We start from the raw sequence: 26,038 nt of genomic DNA, 5'->3' as shown, positions 1-26,038 counted from the left end.
TCAAATAATATAATGAAATCCTTTTTCAAGATTTCAAAGACAAAAAGAAAGAAAGAAAGAAAAAGGCCCTGGAAAGTTTTGCAAAGTCCTGGAAATTTTTGCAAAAGTCCTGGAAAAAGACGTGGGAAAAAGGTCCTGCAAAGTTATCCAAAAGTCCTTGAAAGTTTTGCAAAAGTCCTGGAAAATCATTTTTCAAGGACATTACAGGACTTTTCAAGGATTTCGTACAAAAAAACCTACAAAACTTTGTACTTTTTCAAGGACTTTTCCCACTACTTTTCCAGCACTTTTCAAGGACTTTTCCCACTACTTTTCCAGCACTTTTCAAGGACTTTTCCCACTACTTTTCCAGCACTTTTCAAAAACTTCTTACAAAAAAACCTACAAAACATCGTAATTTTTCCAGGACTTTTCAAGGACCTTTCCAACAACTTTTCAAGAACTTTTCCAAAAACTTTCCCACGACTTTTTCAGGACTTCGTACAAAACAACATGCAAAAAATCCTACAAAACTTTGTATAAAACAACACACACAATATAAATACATAAAGAGTTTAGTCAATGTGAGTCCTCCAATCTGATATAAATCTGCCTTTTATTAAAACAAAACTTGAGGTGAACAAAACTATTCCAGACAGATATATGATATAAATACTTCTATAAAGAACTAACACTGAAAAATAGTAAAAGATTTGCCACTTTACACATTTGTGTCTCTGGAGTCAGGTAGGGCATCTGACACAAGGACATCAGGAAATTATTCCAAAGAAATACATGATACATATGAAGACTATTAAGAATAAAAGTGAAAAAAATACAAATGTTCATTTTATATTTTTGTGTAAATTGTATATTCAGTGTCTCTGGAGGTAGGGCATCTGACACAGGGAGGCAGGAGGATGGGAGGGCATCTGACACAGGGAGGCTGGAGGATGGGAGGGCATCCGTTATAGAAAAGTGTGGAACATCCTGGTCTTGAGGTTCCTGGTCCTGGTCTGGTTACGGGTCCAGTGCTTGAGAACTTTGTAGACGTTGGACCCGGTCCGGACCACGGAGAACAGGGTCTTTTGTTGCGCCCCCTCCAGGAAGCGCGGGGAGCAGCGTCGCATCACCTCCATGTTCACGGAGAACTGCCCCGGGGCGAACTGAGTCACCCTCACCACGGTAACCCAGGACCCCGCCCACCCGCACCTGAGGGGGGCGGAGCCTGTGAACGTGCACTCACCTGGAACAGAGACAGAAAACACACTGTTATATAAGACCAGGACTGAACCAGGACTGAACCAGGACTGAACCAGGTCTAAACCAGGTCTAAACCAGGACTAAACCAGGACTAAACCAGGACTAAATCAGGACTGAACCAGGACTGAACCAGGACTGAACCAGGACTAAACCAGGACTGAACGAGGACTAAACCAGGACTGAACCAGGTCTGAACCAGGACTGAACCAGGTCTGAACCAGGTCTGAACCAGGACTAAACCAGGACTAAACCAGGTCTAAACCAGGTCTGAACCAGAACTGAACCAGAACTGAACCAGAACTGAACCAGGACTAAGCCAGGACTAAGTCAGGACTGAAGCCAGGACTGAACCAGGACTGAACCAGGACTAAACCAGGATAAACCAGGACTAAACCATTACTAAACCAGGGCTAAACCAGGACTGAACCAGGACTAAACCAGCAATAAACCAGCAATAAACCAGCAATAAACCAGCAATAAACCAGCAATAAACCAGCAATAAACCAGGTCTAAACCAAAACTAAAGCAGGACTAAACCGGGACTGAACCGGGACTAAACCCGGACTAAACCAGGACTGAACCAGGACCGAACCAGGACCGAACCAGGATTAAACCAGGACTCAACCAGGTCTAAACCAGGTCTAAAACAGCAGTAATACTAATTGTAATATACTTTGTTGTAGTAATGTAGTATCTCAGAGTAATCACTCACCTGGGCGCATGGACACGCCCCTCTCCCAGGACACACCCCCCTCCTCGCTCAGGCCCAGTCCACTCAGGTTACAGAGCGCGCGAAGACACGCCTCCTCCAACAGGGGGCGCTCAGAGAAGCGAAACAGGATCGAGACGAGACGAGGGACAGCGCTGCAACGAACGCACTCGTCCTGGAGTTTAGCTGAAGAGGGAGAGAGAGAAAGAGAGGAAGAGAGGAGGGGGAGAGAAAGAGGGAGAGAGAGAGAGGAAGAGAGGAGGGGGAGAGAAAGAGAGAGAGGGAGAGGAGGGGGGAGGGGAGAGACAGAAATAGAGAAAGAGAGGAGGGGGATAGAGGTAGAGAGAAAGCACCACATGGAAGTTACTATAGAAACCATAGATGCTGCACCAGTGTTCTTAGCCCATGGCGCAATCTGACAGAACAGTCGCCGTGTTGGGACACTTGAGCATTCTAGTCCCTGTCTGGTCTTGGTTTAGTCCCGCTTTAGTCCCGCTTTAGTCCCGCTTTAGTCCCGCTTTAGTCCCGCTTTAGTCCCGCTTTAGTCCCGCTTTAGTCCCGCTTTAGTCCCGCTTTAGTCCCGCTTTAGTCCTCACACTCACTGTTGTCGTAGCACATGCGGCTCAAGGCTGTGGCCGAGTGGATCAGCAGGTCCTGGTCTGGACTCGACAGGACCGAGATCAGAGCAGGGACCAGACCAGAGTCACCGAAGCCTTTACGAACCAAAGCTGTGGGAGGGAGAGCACGGCGATTCAGGTGGAGGGAGGGGTCCATGTAACTCTATGGGAGATTCACTGTTTTTAAAGAAATCTCCAAACTTCTGATCCACAAATGTTGAATCTTCTCATTATTAGTTTTGTCATATCGATCTTATAACTTAAAGCTGACGGCAATTGCGTCTTTGGGGTTGAATAATGGTATCACTTTCTGAACATGGCATTAGAATGAACCTGAAAGAGACGTGTTGTAACTTAAAGAAATTGTAGTTTTCAAGCAGCGCACTTTTACTCCTACTTAAGCAATCTTGTTGTTGAAGTAACAGTACTCGAGTCATATATAGTACAGAGTAACAGTTCTCTTACTTGAGTAAAAGTTGTGTTTCCTCTTCCCACTGTGAATAAGTCTAAAGTGACTTGAGCTTTATGTCGACAATGTGAAATGATTTGAATGTTTGTGTAATAAGTCGCACCAGACAAAAAATGCATAATAATGAAGGGAAAAAAAACATATTTCACATATAAATTGCATCTGAATATAAGTTGCACCCTCGGCTAAACTATGAAAAAAAGTATGACTTAAATACGGAAAATACAGTAATATTATTTTGAAGTAACGTTACTCTCACTTGAGTATACTGTATGTTTACTCTAAGTCCTCAGCTCTGTGGATGTTTGGCGAGACTCACGATCGTTGGCGAGCGCAGACACGAGCCTCGCCGTCAGGACACACTGAGAGCCTCGGTTCCTCAGGTTCAGGGCGAGGACAGGGAGCACCCCACTGACCACCACCTGCTCCGGTGCGCCCCTGTCTGGACACAGAGGGAACAGGCGGAGTACACGTGACAATACTACATTTGAGAATCTCTTAGTTCTGGTTTAGTCCTGGTTTAGTGGTTGTGGTGGAATTGTGTTTTTAATGTAGTACTTACTCTTGTCTTGTATATAGTTGTAGCAGTGCTAATATTAGTAGTAGTAGCAGCAGTATTACTTACTCTTGTCCTGTATACACTTGAGGACAGTTGTCAGATGAGGCTGCAGTTCTTTGTCAATCAGCTCCAAACCCAGAACTCGGATGGCCCCCAGAGCGTTGTTCAGATGATCTACAGAACAGCACAGTGTTAGAATGACCTTTAAATAATAACGAGGTCTAAACCAGCTCTAAACCAGGACTAAACCAGGGCTAAACCAGGTCTAAACCAGGGCTAAACCAGGTCTAAACCAGGCCTAAACCAGGTCTAAACCAGGCCTAAACCAGCTCTAAACCAGGACTAAACCAGGTCTAAACCAGAACTAAACCAGGACTAAACCAGGTCTAAACTACACAGGCACACAACGGGGTAAAGTTCCTTGCTAAAGAGTACAATGTCAGCATGCACACAAGGGATTAAACCTTCAACCTTTAGTTTTCATCACAATAAAAACACTCTACCAGTTAAAAGTTACAATAACAGCCAGTTTAAACAACTTTCCAGTTCATTTGACAAACGCTTTCATATCCGTGATTATAATCCCGTGTTGCTCCTCACCGTTATTGGCGCAGGGCAGCAGCTGGTTGGTCTTGGTTCTGTCCCGGGACAGGCTCTTCTGCTCCGGGTCGAGCTGTGCCATGCTGCCGCGCTCTGCCGGGTGATGTGCTGCAGAGCTCGGGTAAAACAATCACATCCTCAAGCCTGAACCCAAGAGCGGACAGGAGTTTCCATAGGTTTGTGATGGATTTTAAAAAGTGCGTTAGCTTTAGCATTCACCACAACAAAAGCAGCAGCAGCAGGTGTTAAATCTGCTCTAAACCTCCTGCTCCTCCTCATGTTTACGCACGGATTACGCACAGATTACGCACAGGTTGACAGACTCTCAGAGCATATGCCGCTTTTGAGGACTCCTAACTCTAACTACTAGCTTCTGTAAAGGCATGTGACTCGCCCAAATAAGAATAAAAGGATTTAAACTGATTTATAAAAAACTAGGACAAGAGATCGAAACTACACCCATAACCGTCCACTTTTCCTCAGTTAGAAAAATGCAAAAAAGATCTTTAAGAAAGTTTGATAATTGGAATAAAAAGGTTGTGAAGTCTAAGATTGAACAAGATAAACCTAGAAAACACTATTTACTTTCATAGAGCACATTTTGGAATTTTGGTTTTCACCTACCCCCTATCTCTGCCCACAAAATTTCAAACTCTCGGTCACACATGTAGGGTTCAAAACTTTCTAAAAACAAAAAAGACTGAAAACATCTCCTTTCATTTAAGACATTTTTTATACCAGACAATAGCATCAGCCATGAGTCCACAAATCCCCCTTCTCCTGTTATTCAGTGACTTTCTTGTACTGTCATAATAACGTCGGACTTTGTTGTACTGTCATAATAACGTCGGACTTTGTTGTACTGTCATAATAGCGTCGGACTTTGTTGTACTGTCATAATAGCGTCGGACTTTGTTGTACTGTCATAATAGCGTCGGACTTTGTTGTACTGTCATAATAGCGTCGGACTTTGTTGTACTGTCATAATAGCGTCGGACTTTGTTGTACTGTCATAATAGCGTCGGACTTTGTTGTACTGTCATAACGTCGGACTTTGTTGTACTGTCATAACGTCGGACTTTGTTGTATTGTCATAATGTCGGACTTTGTTGTATTGTCATAATAACATCGGACTTTGTTGTATTGTCATAATAACATCGGACTTTGTTGCTGATCGTATTGTCATAAAGAGACGACACTGGTTAAAAACTGACAGTTAAAGTTTAAATATTGGCAGCATTTATCCTCCACAAAGTGTATGAAAATGAAATTATTCAAATAAAAAATATATATATATTTGTGCCTCCACAGTCTTAACAAAATCTAAGGGAAACACTGCAAGACAAAGTACTAACTTCTCCATTTAGACAAGCAGATGGTGGATCCTCTGTTAGAAAACTTACACAGTGCACCTTTAACCTTTGTCTTCTAAACATAGTGGTTCAAATAAAGTCACAGCAGCCTGTAGTAGGTCTCTGTATTACAAACAAATACAGATGTTAAAACATAAATCATACAAATATTAATTCAACGTTATAATCCTAAATCCTTTCGAAAACCAGATGAGCAGAGTCCTGGTTTAGTCCATTAATCTTGGCTGGAAAACTCTAGATGTTTGTTCTTTGGGCCAGAAAGTCCAAAACTACAACACAGATTAAAAAGCACACGACGGTTATGACTCTGAACATAACATTAACATCAATAAGTTTAAGATTTTAAAATAAGTTCAAACATAGCTTAGTCTTTTTTTCCCCTTTTTTAAAATTCTGGTGAAGTTTTACATTTTTACTTCCTGGTTGGCCACAGGCAGCAGATGTGACGTATGTGGTTACCTAGCAACCATAATGTAAACAAGGGCAATAACACAATAGTTATGATTAGACTAAAAAATAAAACACAACACTTTTATTTTGTTAAATGAAGGTTTAAACTGTCAAAAAAATTACATAGGGTTAACGGGATTCTGTTTTAGAATTCAGTGTTACTTCCTGTATTGATTCTGATACAGATGATGTCGTCAACATTTCCTGAGCGTGTGATGCTAACTGTGGACACTGCTCTGTCTGAAGCTCTGTTACTCAAATTAGACTTTAATCTGAGGTTTATTTTAACACAATCTGACCATAAAGAACTGATCAGCTCACATGTTGTAACTCAAACTACAACAGGTGAGCTGATTTGTGCTGTTAAACAAGTCCCTCTCAAGCTAGCTAGCATTAGCCAACGGTTTTTCACCTTTTTGTTGAAAATCAAACTCCTAAACAGGGCGACGAAGGCTCCGATTGATCACAGGCTCTTGAAGATGTGCTGTTTAAATCCTTTTTGTATTTTTTTCTTAGAAGTGTTTGCTAAAGTGTGCATTGTGTCACCATGGTAACTGATGAACATTCTGCCACAAAAAAACATGTCACTTTAACCACATTACCGCAGATTAAACAGCAGGGGGCGCAGTAGCTCGTGTTCAGCTCTGCATTGGGTCATTATTGACGCTCTCGTTCGTGCCGAGTTCACTGGACACGGCCTCGTAGCCCACAGTCAGTAGAAGAACATTATCCCCCTCCTCCATCTGCTGCTCCGGGACCGCCTCCGTCTCACCCGTCTGCTCGCCATCTTGTCTCACCTTCTTCCTGCCCCTCCCTCCGCTCTTGGCCTTCAAAATGGCCGCCCCCTCCCTCACGGCCTCCCTCACGGTTCTCTGGTGCGGGTTGGGGTCGTTGTGGTTAAATTTGCGGTGTCGTTTGCGGTTGCGTCTCGGCGTGGAGGGACAGGTCTCGTGGGACAGTTCTGCGTTGGTGCCGGTGGATCCGGACAGGATTCGGACCTGGTGCTGGATCACGGATGAGACCATGTCCAGGACCACGTGCATCATTCCCAGACCGAGCCCGTGGGTGGCGCTGTCAAATGCCTGGCTGTTCACTGGGTCCTGGAAGCAGCGGCGCATGTCCTCCAAGTGGTTTCTGTCAGAGAGAAAAATTACTAAAAGACTTATTCAACAACTTTTAACATGTTTAAAGAGGGGTATTTACTTCTATGGGGTATTAAGAGGGGCTATTTTTATTTCTGTGGGGTATTAAAGAGGGGCTATATTATTTCTGTGGGGTATTAAAGAGGGACTATTTTAGGTCTTTGGGGTATTAAAGAGGGAGTATTTTACTGGGGTATGTTACCTTTTACTGTTTTGAAAATGCTATATTCACATGATTTATAAGTTTCACGTTTGTTTTTGACGCCGAGTCGCTCCTCCCTTTGCTCTCTGTGCTAAGTCCCTCCCCTTCAGAGCGCTATCACAACACAACCAGCTGCATCCCACTAATGAAACTACTGCACGAAACATCAGGTTTGTGAAGTTGTGAAGAGAAGGTCAGACGATGAATCTCACTTGGTCTCGATGATCTTGGACCAGTGCTGGACTGTGTTGACTTTGGGGATCAGTTGTTTGGCGATGTTTTCATAATCGATGTAATCCTGAGAAAAGTCCCTCATGTCCTCACACAGAGCCCTGGTGTCTCCTGCAACAAAAGTCCTGGTTCAGTTCTGGTTTTGTCCTGGTTCAGTCCTGACTCAGACCTGGTTTAGTCCCATTTTAGTCCTGATCCAGTCCTGGTTCAGATCTCTTTCAGTCCTAGTTTAGTTCTAGTTTAGTCTTGGTTCCGTCCTGGTTCTGTCCTGGTTTAGACCTGGTTCAGTCCTGGTCCAGTCCTGGTTCAGATCTCTTTCAGTCCAAGTTTAGTCCAAGTTTAGTCCTAGTTTAGTCTTGGTTCCGTCCTGGTTCCGTCCTGGTTCCGTCCTGGTTCCGTCCTGGTTCCGTCCTGGTTCCGTCCTCGTTCAGTCCTCGTTCAGTCCTCGTTCAGTCCTCGTTCAGTCCTCGTTCAGTTCTCGTTCAGTCCTCGTTCAGTCTTGGTTCAGTCTTGGTTCAGTCTTGGTTCAGTCTTAGTCCATACCCTCTGTGAGCTTGGAGAAGGAGGAGGACACAGCAGTGGTGGTACTTGGGGACAGTCCCAGGACACTCAGAGACTCCTGTAGAGTTTTCTTACTGGCCGGGCCTCTGCTCACTCTGGTGTATGCAGCGATCGAGCGCAGAGACATTTTCTCTGGAGGCTGCAGACGGCGCCGGATCTCGTCATACGAGATCAGGTACTTCCCTCGAGAGGAAACATAAATGAGGTTAAAGTGACTTACGAGTGATTTATAATTTTATACAAGTTTATAACACTTATCACTTTAAATCAGACCTATTCTGCAAAATTGACTCCAGAGATTTAAACAGTGTTATAGTTGTTTCCTTCTCATTTTCCCTGTGAAGTTGTATTTGGAGTGATTCATGTTTGAGTAATCTTTAATCGACGATTTTCAAGACCCCATACTGCCAATCAACTCTGTTTTCACACTCACTGCTCTGGACTTAAATCCTTTTCTAGTTTTATTTTCTTAATCTGTGATACATGTAGGATTTGGCAGCGTCACATAGTCATTTATATAAATAAAAAAAAAAAAAAATCTTCTGCTCGCCAGTGTGATGTGCAGCTGTCCACGGCGCTTTGTTGTGATGACATTTACAATGACATTATACTGCATTTTGTATTATATTTAGCCAAAGTCTATTTCAGTCAAACATTTTATTGTTTGCACGGCTTCATTAGATCTTATTTTTTTATGCATCTCCCTGTTAGTGAAATTTGTTCATTGACAGCAGCAATGGAGCTTTTTCTGATTTTGAAAATAAATAATATTACTGCATTTGATTTATAAAGCACTTTTTAGTCACTCAAACACATCATTTACTCTCTCTCTCTTTACTCTACACTATTTCTGACAGAAGCCAATGACATCTCACATTCATACAGAGGCAACGTGGGTCAAGTGTCCAGCCTAAAGACAGGACTGATCTGAGCGCGAATCAAACCACTGCACTTTGGTCCTTGAATATTTGTAGATCAGCGTATGACAATTCTCTAATCTTTAATTTATATTTACAACAGATATTATCCCACCAAATAAATTATAGTCTTTACACCACTCAAAAAGCAGTTTGTGAAGAAAAGTTGAAGTTTTTTGTTACAGGAAGTGCAGAGTTCTGTTGATGACGTCACACTGGGAGAATTATGTCCAAAAGTTCAACACAATTTACACGAGAAATTATTTTTGTGGAATTTTAAACATTATTTCAATCCAGATGTTGTTTTCTTATTTTTATTTGATTTGTCACATATTATTGTTTTTTGAGAGGAGAGACATTAGAGTTTTGGTCAAGTGTACTACGTGGTTGCTACGTAACAGTTATGTGTGAGGTCTTGATCTCCAACCAGGAAGTAAAATTTGAAACCTAAAAAATCTCCAAACATGGAAGAAAATTGTAACCTAACCCGTCATAGGCACTTTAAAGATACTGAAACTGCATGAATATCTCACTTGTTTGTTGAACTTTGACTTTGACACCAGTCCATAAGAAAATATAAAACAAACAGTTTAAATCTCTTACTTGATATAAAACAGTTTAAATCTCTTGATATAAAACAGTTTAAATCTCTTACTTGGTATAAAACAGTTTAAATCTCTTACTTGATATAAAACAGTTTAAATCTCTTACTTGATATAAAACAGTTTAAATCTCTTACTTGCTTTGGATCCTTTCATATTTGGATCCAGCAGTGACGACACTTCGGCGAAAGGCAGATGCTCCACGCTGCACTGCCCCGAGTCCCCTGCCCCAAAGTCCTGGTTAGGATCCGCATCTAGACCCAGATCTGGACTTGGATCTTGGGTCTCTGAGGGGTCTGGGTTTAGGTGGATCTGCGGCTGGACTTCAGCGGCCATATTGGGGACCAGAGTTGGGTTCTGCTGCAGCGTCATCGGGGTGTTGGGCTGGAGGGCGGTGGATTCGTGGGGCGACACTTGTAAAATGCCCATAACTGGTTTGACCACAGTGAAAACCATGTTTGTTTGAGGATTCAGACCCACAACTCTCTGCGTGGGGTCCATGATTTTAAACTAAATTTTACAAAGACTTTCTGCTTGACAAAATGTGAAAAGTTCTGGTTTAATCCTGGTCTAATCCTGGTTTAATCCTGGTTTAATCATGACCAGCTAGATCTGATGCTATAACATTTTTGCACTGTTTTCTTTCATTCCCGTTTTTTGTTGAGTTGCTGCAGGTAATTGTGTCGTTTCTGGAGATAGAAGGGAGTTGTTTCTGAAAAAAGACAAAATGATTGTCATTATTAGTTTGTTAGTAAATTTAAAAAAATACAATTAGCCCCATGAACAAATCCATTCGAGACAACAGGAATCTAAATACTGACACTGCACGAGTCAACAGACAAGTTTAGTGGTGGAATTTAACAAAGTAAAAGTATTAAAGTAATGTGTTTAAGTATAAATTTTAGGTATCTAAGTACATATTACAGTGGATACTTTTTACTTTTACTTCACCACATTTGAGAGGAGGTATCTGTACTTTCTACTCCACTACATTTCTGAACAGGACTGAAAAGTGAAAGGTTTATTTTTATCATGTTCATAATTTGAGCAAAACCCCCCCCAAAAAACAAATAAAAACAGCTGGAAAAAAACGACAAACAGACAAACAAAACCCAGCACAAACTTTTATCAAAATCACCACATTTGACACTGTATTAGATGTCAAAATCTGTGTGAAATACTTTTACTGTTTATTATTTAAGCATATTTTAAAACAAGTGCTTTGATACTTTTACTTAAGTACATTTTTTCATGTGATACTTTTACGGAAGTATTTTTAGCTCCAGTATCTTTACTTTTACTTAAGTATAATAACTGCTTGTTAAAGTTGCATATTAAATTCTCTTTTTTTAAAAGGGATTTTTGCATACTTTTTTTATTATGATTAGGATTTGGCTTAAATTTATGTAACTCTTAAAGGGCCTAAATTATACAAAGTTGACTCTTGCGGGCTTTAAGTTGTTTTGGAATGTTGTTACCTCCACAAAAACATACCATTTCATTCACACCTGTTTGAGTAACCATTTATTATCAGTCTGTCTACAGCTCCAAACCTCAAAATGCTCTGTCCCACCTTGTGATGTCATGAAGTGATAGTTTTCAAATTAACAGCTCCCGTACCTTACCCTTTGTTTAGGAGAGATTGGAAATCCCAGCGCTGAAATTATCCAAATGATTCTAGTGAAGGCGTATGGAGTTTAAAAACACAGTGGAGCACTACCTGTATCGCCGCATGATGACATCACAAGGTGGAACATAGTGTTTTCAGTTTGAGAGAAAAACTCAGCCTAAATCTGCAGGGTTTGTGTGTTAAACGTGTGTGAATGGAAAAAAAAAAAAAAACCCAACAACTCCATGTCTGTTTGTGATGAGAAAAAGCCCTTTAAAGCCTAAAGGAACTAGAGTTTAGTTAAAAAAATGCATGATATTTGTTTAATTTGAAAATTAGAAAATAAAATAAAATATATGCATCAGTTAAACTTATTCTGTGCGTATTCGGAACTTTTAAATACTTATTCAGCAAAATTTAAGCCTAAAAACTGACGGAAAAATAGTTGGAGCACTCCTAAAAACTGCACATTTTATTTGTTAAATTCAAAATGGCGGACGGACGAGTCTAAAGCTTTAACTGGAGCAGCGGATTAACGGTCAAAACCAGTCAAAAACGCGACAAACTGAATCAAAATACGGGTTTTATTTGAGCGCAGATGTGAGTGGAGCTTGTGCGGGCTGTGGGACTCACCGTCTGGCCGCGTTTGGAGCTTTAAATACGGGCTGATCCTAGAACGGTCCGGGGAAGAGCGAGCGCCATGTTCCGTCTCCTTCACTCCGGCTTCAGCGGGTTACAAATCAGCCCGCCACAAGTCCCGCCCACAGCGCTAATCACGCAGCTGATTGGTTCAAATAAGTGTCAATCAGAAAAAGCAGAAAGACTATTGGTGGAAAGATCTCTCAGTCAAATGAAGAGGGAGGGTTATCCGACTGTAATTTTAATAAAATTAAATTTTAACACGAATTATTTAAAGAGAAAATAAATAAAAATAGCAAATGATATCATTTGCTATTTTTATTTATTTTCTCTTTAAATAATTATATATATATATATATATATATATATATATATATATATATATATATATATATATAAAATGAATCTGTTCAATCTATTATGCAATCATATCTTCTCAGAAAAAAGGTTAATAATATAAGCATAAAAATACTATGAATATTTAACAACAATAATAATAATTTAGCTTAACTTGTTCAGTGTAATATTTATTTAAATTTAATTGGCTAAAATGGGAGCAAATAAAAATGTAACTACCCCAAAAAATATAAAAAATGAGTAAAGTTGGTAATATATTATTTTGAATTAAAAGTTTATAACTGTCTAAATGTCTTTTTCTACATCTAATTTGTCTAACTCTGGTGGACTATAGTGCCCATATCACACAATTTTCTGATTTATGTTATACTTTTGTTTCCTTATCAAAATGTGGTGTTGTTTTGTTTCATTCACACGTTTAACACACAAACATGTAGATTTAGGCTGAGTTTTTCTCTCAAAGCGAAAACACTCTGTTCCATGTTGTGATGTCGTGTGGTAATACAGGAAGTGCTCCACCGTGTTTTTAAACTCTCTAACATCAAATGTTGTTAAATCAAAATTAAAAAAAAGAAAGAAGGGACACTTTGTTTATCAGTTCTTAATTTAATCTTTTTTTTGTTGTTTACGAATAAAAAATGTACAAAATAAACCATAGAAAGTCTTAATTATGAAAACAATGTGTACTTTTTGATAACATGAAAGAAAAGGCAATAGTTAAATAACTTTTCTTTTAAGATTTAAAAAGTTTACGTCAAAAGGCTTGACCAAGAAGGGCACAAGAAGAAGTCATGTTTCAGAAACTATTTTACTGAAAATCTAATTTCTAAATGGGTCCTGAAGGCAATGCACAATGTGACCTATGCAAAATAAGGACACGTTTGGTCTTTTTTTGGTAGTTTTAATCTGGTGTTTGGATGTTCTCCTTGTGTCTGCATTTGTTTCCACTGTTTTCCCCCATAAACCTACGTCCAATAACTCTCCAGCTCGTTACTCCTGACCAGGATCCTAACCAGATCTAGTCCACTGCCCCTGACATGTTTAACCCAGAGAAACTGAAGGATGGGTCAAATGCAGAGGACAACATTCTTTAAGTGCTGAGCCTCCAGGATGCCTTATTGTAACTGGGATCTATTAATAGAAATATCTAAAATCAACTAAATGTGTTTTGTGCTAAAGATGTGAGAGCCTCTCTTCCAGGTTTAGTGCTGGTGTTCGTTTATTTGGTCCAATTCTGGTTAATCCCCCAGACCCCAGTTCAGTCCTGGTTGAGTCCTTGTGCAGTTTTAGTCCTGGTTCAGTTCCTCCTTTGTCTCTGTGAGTTGGTGGAGCTGATATAAAGCAGTGGTTGAGGTCTCAGCTGTGGAACTCTCTTCAGGGTGGCCAGAGGAGCCGAGTCTGTTCCTGAAGGACAAATAAGAAAATAAAGTCAAATTGCAACAGGAATAAATAAAAACATAGAATACAGTGGAATTGAATAGAACTTGATCTCCTCAAGACTTGGGTTACGGTTGCCAGGTTCATTAACAAAACGTCTCTCTTACAAAAAGAAAAACTATGATGGATATAAGTTCAAATTCAATAGAAGAAGGAATCTTCTTCTACTCTGCTTCAGATAACAGAATATGTTTGGTTATGATGGGAAAGGCGTCTGACTTTGTTCAAAATTCACCTAAACATGCATTCTTACTGTAAGCAGACTCGCCTCTCCACAGATCTGATCTGTAACTTGATCATCTGCTAGTCTAAAAGGAGATAAATCCGTTTAACGCTGTACTGTGGGATATTCCAAAGCAACATCTTCATAAATGTTCTTGGACATCCAGAAAAATTAGAGTGCACCTTTAAAAAACACCAAAATGTTCAACTTGAAAATCCCTCGGTCCTTAAATCTGAGCTGTACATTTATGAGTAGAGACCTGTCTGGAGGGTGGTGGGCAGTCCTCCTCTGCCTCTCCCCGCGGCGGCTGCTCCTCTCTGGGCTCGGAGCACAGGAGGCACAGGGCCCATGTGGAGGTGTGGGTCTGAGGTGCTGTCCAGAGGCCGAAACCTCTGTGCCGCTGTGGACTTAGTCTGAGGGAGCTGAGGGCAAACAGGAAATTAAATGGTTAAACATCCTGACAAGATTAAGATTAATCACACAAAGGAATCTAAAAGTGTTTAAAAAGTGCTGTACCAGATTTCTGCTTCTTAAAAACATGAAAATCAGAAAAAGTTTATTTTAAACAGTTTCCAGTGGTTCAAAGTTATTCCTCACTGACCTTATGCATTCTGAACATCCTAATTATTTACCACAATGAGTTTTTAAGCATTTTTCACAACTCTCAGTCATAGTAAAGCTAACACAGAGAGAACACAGCGGACTTATTTTGACCTCAAGAGCTGCTTATACAAAATATCACATTTCAAAACACATTTCGGTCAAATATATGGAAGAAAAAAAAAATCAGGTACAAGGCATTTAAGAACTAAAGTCTCCACAGGCTCTTATTCTGTGTAAAAGCTGCTAACCCTGTAGTTTAGACCTCTACAAACTTCTTCTGAAATGCGTGAGATTCTTGGATTAGCTTAAAGTTCAGATTTCCGTCTTCTCTCAGATGTGAATGTTCCTGCTTAAGTCATCGTTTTTGCATGAACTCCCCCTGCAGGTGTAGTCTTGTCAGTGCAGTTTGGGTCAGATACATAGAGCTATGGAATAGTTTTGAGGGCTTTTGCCACGACCCCCTTTAAGTCGACTAATCCATGTCTTTAGTTGACCAAGAATTTCTTTAGCTGGATATAGCACTATTAGCCATATTGATTGTGGGATAGGGCCATTACTCACAGCCTGTCCGGTGACCTCGAAGGACCGGCTCCTTCTCTTCCTCCTGCGCCCCTCCCCCTCGCTGTCCTTGGCGTCTCGGGGGGTCTGGTTCTTGCTGGGTCCTAGTCTGGTCCTGGTCTTGGGTCCATTCTGGGGTCCTTCTCCGGTGCTGCTGGAGAGATTATCGTCGGAAGTGGCGTGGGTGAGCTCGGGGCTGGGCTGTCTGCGCCTCAGAGGGGCTCCAGCAGGGGGCACAGCGCTCAGAGACAGGCTGCTCCTCTGTTTGTGTGGGTCCAGGGGGGAGGAGGGGGGAGGGAACCGCAGAACGTCGCCCTCTAGAGCCCGAGAGCGGCGCCGTGCGGCTTTAACCACGATGTTCTGAACTCCCTTCATGATCTCCTCTCGCTCTGGCAGGGAGAGAGAGAGAGATTATCCATGGGGAAAAATAAGATCAGACAAGTAAAAAGAATGAACCTGAATACATAAAAGTTTGGTAATACAAAAGGAGGTTAATCCTGAGCCATCGCCGCTATGGGCCAGACCAGGTTTAGGGAGCGAGTGAAAAAACAGACACAGGCAGATCGTGCAAACTCTGAGCGACACAGCAGTCAAACCCAGAACCTCGTTGCTGTGAGGCAAAAGCGCTAACCACTGCACCACCAAGTCACCTGAGTTTGTTAGCTCCGCCCTCTCCTCACCTGAGTTTGTTAGCTCCGCCCCAGCCTCGCTGCTCTCGGGGGAGGAGTCCAGGTGAGAACTGACGCTGTGAGAGAGGAGACTGTAGTTCAGCAAGGAATCTGGCACCAACGGCTGCAGCTGAAACAGAGAGAAACATTAGAAAGGAATTAATTATCTCACAGCAAAGTAAAGCTAAACTAAACCACATCTAAACCAGGACTAAACCAGGACTAAACCAGGACTAAACCAGGACTAAACCAGGACTAAACCAGGCCTCACCTCTCTGTTCTTGCCGTTAATGTGGATGGGAGGAGGAGTCACGACGGAGGAGTTCTTAATCCTTTGGGCGTGAGGGCTGTTTTTGAACACTCTGTTACTGTCCCTGAATAAAACACATAAAACATAATTATTAAAATACATTCTTCTTACTGTTAAATATCTAAAAGTAAAGCATGTCCTCACAGCTCGGACTCGGGCAGGATCGGGGGCAGCGTGTGTCTCCTGGTTTTACGCTCCAGCCTCACGTTCCTCAGACTCTCCTGATCCGAGTCCAAGTCCAGGGTCTGATCCCGACTGTGCACCGGGAGAGAGATCTTTGGAAGAGAGCCCTCCTGTAGAAGAGAGAGGGAGTCTAAACCGGGACTAAAACAGGTCTGAACAAGAACTAAAACAGGACTAAAATAGGTCTGAACATGGACTAAACCAAGACTAAAACAGGTCTGAACAAGAACTAAAACAGGACTAAAATAAGTCTGAACATGACCTAAACCAAGACTAAAATAGGTCTGAACCACAACTAAACCAAGACTAAAATAGGTCTGAACAACAACTAAACAAAGACTAAAACAGGTCTGAATAAGAACTAAAACAGGACTAAAATAGGTCTGAACATGAACTAAACCAAGACTAAAATAGGTCTGAACAACAACTAAACGAAGAGTAAAACAGGTCTGAACAAGAACTAAAACAGGACTAAAATAGGTCTGAACATGAAATAAACTAAGACTAAAATAGGTCTGAACAAGAACTAAACCGGGACTAAAATAGGTCTGAACAACAACTAAACGAAGACTAAAACAGGTCTGAACAAAAACTAAAACAGGACTAAAATAGGTCTGAACATGAACAAAACCAGAACTAAACCAGAACTAAACTAGGACTGAACGAGGACTAAAACAGGGTCTGAACCAGAACTAAAACGGGATTGAACCAAGTCTGAACCAGGACTGAACCAGGACTGAACCAGGACTAAACCAAGAGTGAATCAGAACAAAACAGCTCTACATATGGACTGAACCAGGACTGAACCGTGGCCAAATCAGGGCTAAACTAGGACTAAACTAGGACCAACACTAAAACCATACTGGACCAGGAATAAATGTGGCCAAAACCACAAGTATAACTAGACCAGGACCAGACCTAGACCTGCTCTAAACCCAGTCAACATGAGTACTTTCAGACCTTGATGGCGTATCGGGCTGTAGCTGTGTCCAGAGCCAGAGCCCTCTCCAGTCTCCTCTCATCTGCCTCCTTCAGGTAAACGTCATAAAGCTCCTGTAGCTGAGGGGGCACCAGCAGACTGTGCTCTGTAAAATCATAATCAAACATAACATAACTGTATCAAAACTCCTGCTATTCTACTGTTCATCTACTATTAAATACATCCATGTGAACAGTGAAGCAGGAGGCAAAAATAATTCATACTGACAGAGAAGATGTTGAACTTTGTGCCAGTTTTTGTTTCATGTGGATAGGCCCAGTAATAAGTAAGATATTAACAATAAACCAGGACAGACATTGGTGGTCTTAAAGAGGCCGTCCCTGAGACTGCTGTGTGCTGTCTGCATCTCATTATTACGCTTTTTTTTCATTGTTAGTAAGGTTGACGCACCGCTACCTTTACTGTGATGACAAAACGCTGCTCTGGTTTCTGAAAATTGTGAATAGCGCTTATGAACTCATTGTGGTGAATAATTAGGATGCTCAGAATGCATGAAGTAAAAGTAAAATAAATCTGGACTAATGCAAACCATTAAAGAGGAGGTATTTTACATCTATTGGGTATGAACTGCTCACACATAACATATTTAGATCACCATGTTACCTTTTATTGTTTTGAAATATTGCACTTTCGTTTTTGGCGCTTTGAGTTTCCCCTCCCTTTGCTCCCTGTGCTACGTCACTCCCTCTTCAGAAAGCTATCACAACACGATCAGCCTGTATCCCGCTAATGAAACTACTACATATTGCATCAGGTTTGTGAAGTTGTAGATTATTGTTTTGCATTTTGTTTTTGTATATTCAAGGAGAATTGTTTTTGAAAATAGTAAAAACCAGCTCTTTAAGTTTAAACTGTGTCCTCTTTAAACTCCTCACCGTGTATAAACTGCCTCTGTCTCTGTATGATCTTGTCGCAGAGCTGTCGGTGTCTCTCAAACCTCTGCACCACACGCTCCTTCCTCCGCAGCAGATTGTCTTTGAGTAAAGTGGACGACTGCATCTCGGCCTTTTCCAGCTCCAGCTCATGGACCTTACACAGAAGCCCCAGCACCTGCCTCTGCCCCTCGCAGCTCACCCTCTGGGGCAGAAGCTCCTCCGTGCGCTGGGCCTGCTCACGGAGATGGGCCAGACGACGCTCTAAAACAGTCTGGGAGAAAGAGAGAGGGTGAGAGGGGGAGAGAGAGGTAAGAGAGGTGAGAGAGGGAGGGGAGAGAGGTGAGACAGAGAGGGGGAGAGAGGAGAGAGAGAGAGAAGAGAGAGGGTGAGAGAGGGAAGGGAGAAAGAGGGTGAGAGAGAGGGGAGAGAGGGAGGGGAGAGAGGTGAGACAGAGAGGGGGAGAGAGAAGAGAGAGGGTGAGAGAGAGGGGAGAGAAGAGAGAGGTGAGACAGAGATGGGGAGAGAGAAGAGAGAAGGGAGGTAAGACAGAGAGGGGGAGAGAGAAAGTTAGTAATAGAGGTGACAGAGAGATGAGAGAGAGGAGAGAGGGAATGAGAGAGGTGAGAGAGAGGGGGAGAGAGAAGGAAGAGAGAGAGTGAAAGAGAGCCAGAGAGGGATGAGAGAGGAAGCAGAGAGAGGGACCCGAGGGAAGGGGAGAGAGGGCCAGACAGGAGAGAGAGGGGAGAGGGGCAGAGAAGGGTAAGGAAAAAACACTATATCCCCATCAGTCTGACCCATGCTTCAGTGCAGGGAGGGTCTGATATGGATTTTCTGAGCTGACAGCAATATCCAACATTTGTCTTTTTAGCCAATCAATTTTTGCCGATACTGATATTAAAACTTAAAAATCAAAACAAAACTAAATGTGTTTATCTGTGAAATAATATATTTCTGTGGCAAATATAGGCTAAATTTTCAATATCGGGGGAATATCGAGGCTAGCAGTTATAACAGCTAATCTGCAACCAGGGACCAGGGAAATCTGAGGACGAAACCAAAGAGCCAATGAGGAGCAATGCTGTCAATCAGACCTGTAGCACTAACAGGAAAGACCTTGGGGAAAGCAGGCACTGGATTTGTCTGTTATTAATGTTCATACTGTTCATGATTTAGGGGCAACAAGAGCGTGAAGAAACCACTTTGCGTCCACGCTCACTTTCTATTTGTAACATGGCTGCTAGCGGATTAGCTATGTCCATTTATACCTACAGTCTATGCACTACCCTCAGGACGAACCTTCTGTTTGTGGATCCTCTTCTGTTCTGACATCAGCAGTAGTAGGTTCTCTCTGGCTGAGGACACCTCGTGGGTCTCAGATGTTTCAGGAGCAGACTCTGAGCTGTCCGAGTCCTTCTCGCTCTCCTCTTTGCCCTCACTTTCCTCTCTGGTCTCACTCTCCTCTTTAGTCTCACTCTCTCTCTGCAGCTCAGACTTCCACTTCCTCCGGCGACGGCTACGCTCCTGCTCCCAGCTACGAAACAAAACACATTTATTACACACAGCGACATAAAAAAGTATAATATTTTTCCCCCTAGTTGTTGAAAACGAGTGTAAGCCCTCATTCGTCTATTTGTGACTGTAAGTGTTGGCTAATACTAACTAATGCTAATGCTAACTAGCTTGTGTAATGTTATTTGAGGGACTTTTAACAGCACAAATCAGCTCACATTTTGTAGTTTCAGCTAAATCAGCTCTTTGATCAGATTGTGTTAAAACAAAACTCAGATTAAAGTCTAACTTGAGTAACAGATCTTCAGACAGACCAGTGTCTCTCGTTAGCATCACACCCCCAGGGAATTTGGATGACATCAGCTGCAAAGGGAAAGATCTGACTTAGATGGAACTACAACAGGTGAAATGATTTGTGTCTCCCACATACATAAAATTACTGTCAAAAGCTAGCTAGCATTACCCAACAGTTTTTTCAGTTAGTCACAATCACCTTTTTGTTGAAACTCAACAAACAGAACAGGTCCATAAACGCTTCTGTTTTAATGTTAATTTTATAATGATTATTTGTGATTATTTACATTTGATTTGTGTGATTTTAATGTCTTTCTTATTCTGTAAAGCACTTTGAATTACTTTATGTACGAATTGTGCTATACAAATAAACTTGCCTTGCCTTGACCACGATCCTGAAAATTTGTTTAAATCAATTTTGCACTTTTTCTTGAGTTTTCAAATGAACTTTAAACTTTTTTTTGACAGTGTTTGCTAATGTGTGCATTATGTCACCATGGTAACTGCTGAACATTTCACCATACACACGTTCCAGGCCAGTTTGATGCCACCGCAAAGTATCAATATAGTTTAAAGTGGTTTTGCGTAGGTGTGGTCTGTGTCGTACTCTGCGATGGTGAGCAGGTGTCTGGACGTCTCCACCTGCAGATCCATGTTGGAGTTCTCCAGCTCCATCAGGCTCCTCCGGATCTCCATCTGCTCCCTGAATGTCTGAAGGATCTGCTCCCGAAAACGCTCCACCTCCGCCCTGGACTGGTGAGAGGAGAGCGCCTGCACCTCAGCTGTAAAAGGAGAGAGAGATATGTTGTACAAGAAAGAGAAAGACAGAGAGAGACACACACACGCTCCACCTCTGCTTTGGACTGATGGGACAAGAGGGCACCGAGGAGGGACACTTTTGTTCTGAGAGCTGTTCCTTTCCTCAAACTGCCCCAACACATTCTGTAGACTCTCACCTTCTACATGTCCTCTGGCGTCTCAGGAGCTCTCCTTTAGCTTACTACATGTCTCATATATATATCTCCTATATGTGTGTTTTATCTGTATATGTTTTATTACCTTGTATGTGTCTGATATCGGCCCGCTCTGAGCTCTGTCTGCGGTCCTGCTCACTGATCTTCCTCTGTAGCCTCTGGATCTCTCCTCTCAGCTCTGTGATGATACTCGTGTACTGAGCGATGTGGTACGTGACGTTCAGGAGGTTCTTCTTCACCTGAGGCACGGATACAGAGATAGTGTTTACATGCAGAACTGGACAGGGCTCTGAGGAGGTTGGAGTCCTGTAATGTTTCACAGTTGGCAGTTACACTTGACAGTTACACTTAAACACAGACTCCTGTAAACTTTTAGCACAGACTCCGCTTTCCTCTCTTCCCCCTCTCTCGTATTAAATTCACCCATGTCTGTATAATCTTCTCCATCTCCTTCCTCTGTGTCTCTTTCTCCCCCTCTCGCTGTAGACTCACCCATGTCCATATACTCTTGTAAACTCACCCGTGTCCGTATACTTTTAGCCCGGTCAGCGTAGGTCAGTGTGTTCCTGGACTCTTCAAAAGCAGTGGAGGCTGGAGAGATGTGAGCGATCATCACTGTTCTGCTGTTTCCTCCTAAAGAGTCCTGCTCAGAAAATAAAAATAATTCAAATATCCCGTCACATTTTTACTTTCGTCTCTGGTCTTATACATTTTGACCATTGTCATTGCATTAGTCTGAACATTTGAATTTGTGCATCTTTCCCTTTTAGTTCTGGGACAAATTCATTAATATTAAGTAATAAATGCAGTACTAGCCCTTTTTAATTTTTTTCCTCCATAGCGTGTATAATGTAAAAGCAGAATTTAGTCAAAATGGGACTCGTGAAACATATTTTATTTCACAATCCCAGAAAGAGCCGTTAAGTCGCTATGTTACGTTTTGGGATGTTTATTGAAAAGTAGTACATGTGATGTGACAAAAAGTTTGGGGGAGACAGGGACAAGTTAAATAGGGTAGTAGCAGTAGTAGTACTATATAACCTTGAGCAGTCTTATGCTGTCCCTGTAGTTGATGTACTGTACACATGTGTAGTAGTAACAGTAGCAGTAGCACATACTTTTAGTAGCCTCATTAGCTTACTGTCTCTGTAGTTGACATACTTGTAATAGTAGTTATTGTAGTAGTAGTAGTAGTAGTAGTAGGGGTACCTTTTAGCCTTGTTACCTAGCCGTACCAGTAGTTGACATACTTGTATACATGTGTAGTAGTAGTACATACCTTGAGTAGCCTTGTTAGCTTGCTGTCTCTGTAGTTGACGTACTTGTATACATGTGTAGTAATAGTACATACCTTGAGTAGCCTTGTTAGCTTGCTGTCTCTGTAGTTGACGTACTTGTATACATGTGTAGTAGTAGTACATACTTTAAGTGGCCTTGTTATTTTGCTGTCTGTAGTTGACGTACTTGTATACATGTGTAGTAGTAGTAGTACATACCTTGAGTAGCCTTGTTAGCTTGCTGTCTCTGTAGTTGACGTACTTGTATACATGTGTAGTAGTAGTACATACCTTGAGTAGCCTTGTTAGCTTGCCGTCTCTGTAGTTGACGTACTTGTATACATGTGTAGTAGTAGTACATACCTTGAGTAGCCTTGTTAGCTTGCTGTCTCTGTAGTTGACGTAGTTGTATACATGTGTAGTAGTAGTACATACCTTGAGTAGCCTTGTTAGTTTGCTGTCTGTAGTTGACGTACTTGTACACATGTGTAGTAGTAGTACATACCTTGAGTAGCCTTGTTAGCTTGCTGTCTCTGTAGTTGACGTACTTGTGTCCGTTCTTGTCGCTCAGAGCGTTGATGCAGTTTCCCAGAGCAAGCAGAGAGCGGTTTATGTGAGCGCCCTCCTTTAGACGCTGCCCCCTGTTCTGAGTCTGAAACAGACAGACATCAAACTTAATGTCAATATTCTGTCCCTGTGAGTCAGATGCCCTCCCTGTGTCTCCATGGGGTCTTATTCTGTGTAAAAGCTGCTAACCTTGGAGTTTAGACCTCTACAAACATGTTCTGGAATGGATAGGATTCTTGGATTAGTTCAAAGTTCAGATTCTCAAATGTTAATGCTCCTGGACTAAATCTGACTTTTAAAACATTAATAAATAATTCAATAAATCTCTCAATGCAGTATATTGTCCATGTCTCACAGTATTAAACATTTAACAGAACATTTCAATTTCTCCCCCAAATATTTATGCAAAAAGCAACAAACCCAGGACCAAACTAGACCAAAATATGGGATTATCAAGGACTAAAACAGGACAAAATCAGGACTAAACCAGGTCTAACCCAGAACTACCCTTTTCTCAAACATTCAAAAATGTTTCTGACTTGTACTATGTTCAAATGAAGTGGTCTTTGTGAAATTAAACCCAAATCACAAAACTGCACTGTACTAAGTGTACTACCAGCAGTGTCCAGGAGGTGGCCCCATCAGCTCAGGTTTTATATCCCCAGGCACAGGGCACAGGGAATATAAAACTGTCTTTTTAAAATCCTTCTCTGCATTATTTGCTCTATAAAACCTTTTATTTTCTTTTATTTTTGAGGCGTTGATTAGGTTACGGTTTTTAAATCTTTAAAGTTTTATTTGAGACCGCACAGAGCAACAGGTGAGATCGATCAGAGGTTATGACAGAACTGGATCAATGAAAGAACTGAATTTAAACAGAAGAAAGAGGAGGGGTGGAAGGAGAGAGAGAAAGAGGAAGACTGGAGGAAAAACAAAGAGGGAAATGAAAAAAGAGTGGGGGGGTGTAAGGAGAGAGACAGCGGAAGAGGAGAGATGAGAAAGAAAGGTGAATGAAGGAAGGGGAATTGTGATGGAGGGAGAGGAGAGAGAAAGGGGGTAGGAAGATGAGACAGAGAAAGAAGTGAGGGAGATAAACAGAAATATGGAAAGAGGAAGAGAGGGAGGGAGAAAGAAAGGGTAATAGGAGTGAGACAGAGAATTGGGGAGTGAGGGAGGGAGAGAAAAGGGAATTGAAGGAGGGATGAATCGAGAATATAGAGACGGAAAAGAGAGGTAGAGAGAGAGGTAAGAGAAAAAGAGAGGGACCAAAGGAAAGAACACGATATATAGAGAAAAAGAGGAGATAGAGAGATAAAAAGAGAAAGGGAAGTATAGAGGAAGATATACAGAGATAGTATATTCTTTGGTACCTGTGCAGCACGTTCTGAGCCTGCGAGGTCAATCATAAACAGCCTGGCGAAGCGCACTTCCTGTTGCAGGTGTGGGCTGCGGCTCTGCTGTTTCACGCTCACCTGGAGCAGAGCGTGAGAGCGAGACGACGTCTGGTTAGCTGCCGTGGGCTCCTGAGTGCGCTGTCTGTTCCCCTTTACCAACAGCTCCATGATCTGCGCAAAGGAATTGCACCACAGTTAGCATTAGCATATGTCTAAACACATAAATACACCCAACAATAACATAAAGTATAACTGTTAGCATTAGCATCTGTCTAAATACACACAATAACATAAAGTATAACTGTTAGCATTAGCATCTGTCTAAATACACACAATAACATAAAGTATAACTGTTAGCATTAGTATCTGTCTAAATACACACAACAGTAACATAAAGTATAACTGTTAGCATTAGCATCTGTCTAAATACACACAATAACAAAGTATAACTGTTAGCATTAGCATCTGTCTAAATACACACAACAGTAACATAAAGTATAACTGTTAGCATTAGCATCTGTCTAAATACACACAATAACATAAAGTATAACTGTTAGCATTAGCATCTGTCTAAATACACACAATAACATAAAGTATAACTGTTAGCATTAGTATCTGTCTAAATACACACAACAGTAACATAAAGTATAACTGTTAGCATTAGCATCTGTCTAAATACACACAATAACAAAGTATAACTGTTAGCATTAGCATCTGTCTAAATACACACAACAGTAACATAAAGTATAACTGTTAGCATTAGCATCTGTCTAAATACACACAATAACATAAAGTATAACTGTTAGCATTAGTATCTGTCTAAATACACACAACAGTAACAAAGTGTAACTGTTAGCATTAGCATCTGTCTAAATACACACAATAACATAAAGTATAACTGTTAGCATTAGCATCTGTCTAAATACACACAATAACATAAAGTATAACTGTTAGCATTAGCATCTGTCTAAACACATAAATACTCACAACAATAAAAAAGTATAACAGTTAGCATTAGCATCTGTCTAAACACACATATACACACAACAATAACATAAAGTATAACTGTTAGCATTAGCATCTGTCTAAACACATAAATACACACAACAACATAAAGTATAACTGTTAGCATTAGCATCTGTCTGTTTCCCTTTACCAACAGCTCCATGATCTGAGTTTGATCAAAAACACAGGTGTGTCTCAGCTCTGACCTCTTGAGCGTTGATGGTGGACACCTCGGTGATTCCTGCCACTTGGATCACTCCTTTAGAATCTTCTCTCAGGTCCAAGAAACCAGAGGCAGGATTCAACAGGTCCCGGATCATCTCGTTATAGATCTGAGCAGGAAGAATAATCGATAAATACTTTAAAATGGGACAAAGCAACGATTGAAAACACTATTCTGTTATCTGTATTTTGACCATTTTAGTCTGACCAGTGTTGTGGGTCTATTTTGAGCTGTTACCTATAGAAGCATTGTTTGTTATTGCTGTGTGTTCAGACAAGATAGCGGAACAGAAAGAGAGTGAAAGAAAAGAGAGGGCAGACTAAGGGGAGGGGGTGAGAGGGAGAGAGAAGAAAAGAGAGAGAGAAGAGAGGAGGGAGAGAGCGAGAGAAGAGGGAGAAAGGAAGGAAAGAGAAGAGAGAGAGCACTGAATGTGCAGAGGGTAATAAAGGTTTTAAAAAGCAGGGACAATGGGCTCTCCCTGGAGACTGCAAATAAACCAAAAGCCAAAGTACAGACACTAAACCAGGACTAAACCCAGACTAAACCTGGACTGAACCAGGACTAAACCAGATTTAAACCAGGCCTATATCCACTGTGCATGTTTTTAATGTTTAGCATGAATATTAGTTTACAATAGGACATGGACACAGAGTAGAGCA

The 26,038-nt window shown here is 41.4% G+C and overlaps 3 protein-coding genes across 3 annotated transcripts in view; all 3 read right to left on the bottom strand.

Moving 5' to 3' along the window:
* Positions 1–947: 947 nt before the first annotated feature.
* On the bottom strand, positions 948–4,295 carry si:dkey-21e13.3 (uncharacterized protein LOC100150043 homolog). Its single transcript, XM_033984309.2, has 6 exons — positions 4,197–4,295; positions 3,663–3,770; positions 3,357–3,479; positions 2,554–2,679; positions 1,955–2,137; positions 948–1,225 (listed from the first exon to the last, which is right to left on the bottom strand). Exons 1-6 carry the CDS (start codon positions 4,276–4,278, stop codon positions 948–950), a joined length of 900 nt encoding a protein of 299 aa, XP_033840200.1. The 5' UTR covers positions 4,279–4,295.
* A 1,105-nt stretch (positions 4,296–5,400) lies between these two features.
* si:ch73-127m5.2 (uncharacterized protein LOC561202 homolog) lies at positions 5,401–12,051 on the bottom strand. Its single transcript, XM_033984308.2, has 5 exons — positions 11,917–12,051; positions 9,812–10,386; positions 8,138–8,338; positions 7,576–7,705; positions 5,401–7,153 (listed from the first exon to the last, which is right to left on the bottom strand). The coding sequence occupies exons 2-5, from the start codon at positions 10,173–10,175 to the stop codon at positions 6,658–6,660; spliced, it is 1,191 nt and encodes a 396-aa protein (XP_033840199.1). The 5' UTR covers positions 10,176–10,386; positions 11,917–12,051; the 3' UTR covers positions 5,401–6,657.
* Positions 12,052–12,906: 855 nt separating this feature from the next.
* kif19 (kinesin family member 19) overlaps positions 12,907–26,038 on the bottom strand; it is a 39,228-nt gene continuing 26,096 nt past the window's right edge. The window contains exons 6-20 of the mRNA XM_033984307.2: positions 25,363–25,488; positions 24,128–24,322; positions 22,696–22,842; positions 21,434–21,556; positions 20,999–21,152; positions 20,547–20,721; positions 19,433–19,667; positions 18,137–18,407; positions 17,222–17,346; positions 16,223–16,371; positions 16,040–16,142; positions 15,781–15,898; positions 15,104–15,489; positions 14,199–14,361; positions 12,907–13,683 (exon numbers count right to left, since the gene is read on the bottom strand). Coding sequence (XP_033840198.1) covers positions 13,577–13,683; positions 14,199–14,361; positions 15,104–15,489; positions 15,781–15,898; positions 16,040–16,142; positions 16,223–16,371; positions 17,222–17,346; positions 18,137–18,407; positions 19,433–19,667; positions 20,547–20,721; positions 20,999–21,152; positions 21,434–21,556; positions 22,696–22,842; positions 24,128–24,322; positions 25,363–25,488 — 2,577 coding nt within the window. The 3' untranslated portion in view covers positions 12,907–13,576. The remainder of the gene's footprint in view (positions 13,684–14,198; positions 14,362–15,103; positions 15,490–15,780; positions 15,899–16,039; positions 16,143–16,222; positions 16,372–17,221; positions 17,347–18,136; positions 18,408–19,432; positions 19,668–20,546; positions 20,722–20,998; positions 21,153–21,433; positions 21,557–22,695; positions 22,843–24,127; positions 24,323–25,362; positions 25,489–26,038) is intronic.

This window comes from Periophthalmus magnuspinnatus, chromosome 19 (assembly GCF_009829125.3).
Source record: "Periophthalmus magnuspinnatus isolate fPerMag1 chromosome 19, fPerMag1.2.pri, whole genome shotgun sequence".
In the NCBI taxonomy this organism is placed as follows: Eukaryota; Metazoa; Chordata; class Actinopteri; order Gobiiformes; family Gobiidae; genus Periophthalmus; species Periophthalmus magnuspinnatus.
This window is presented reverse-complemented; position numbering and strand designations above follow the sequence as displayed.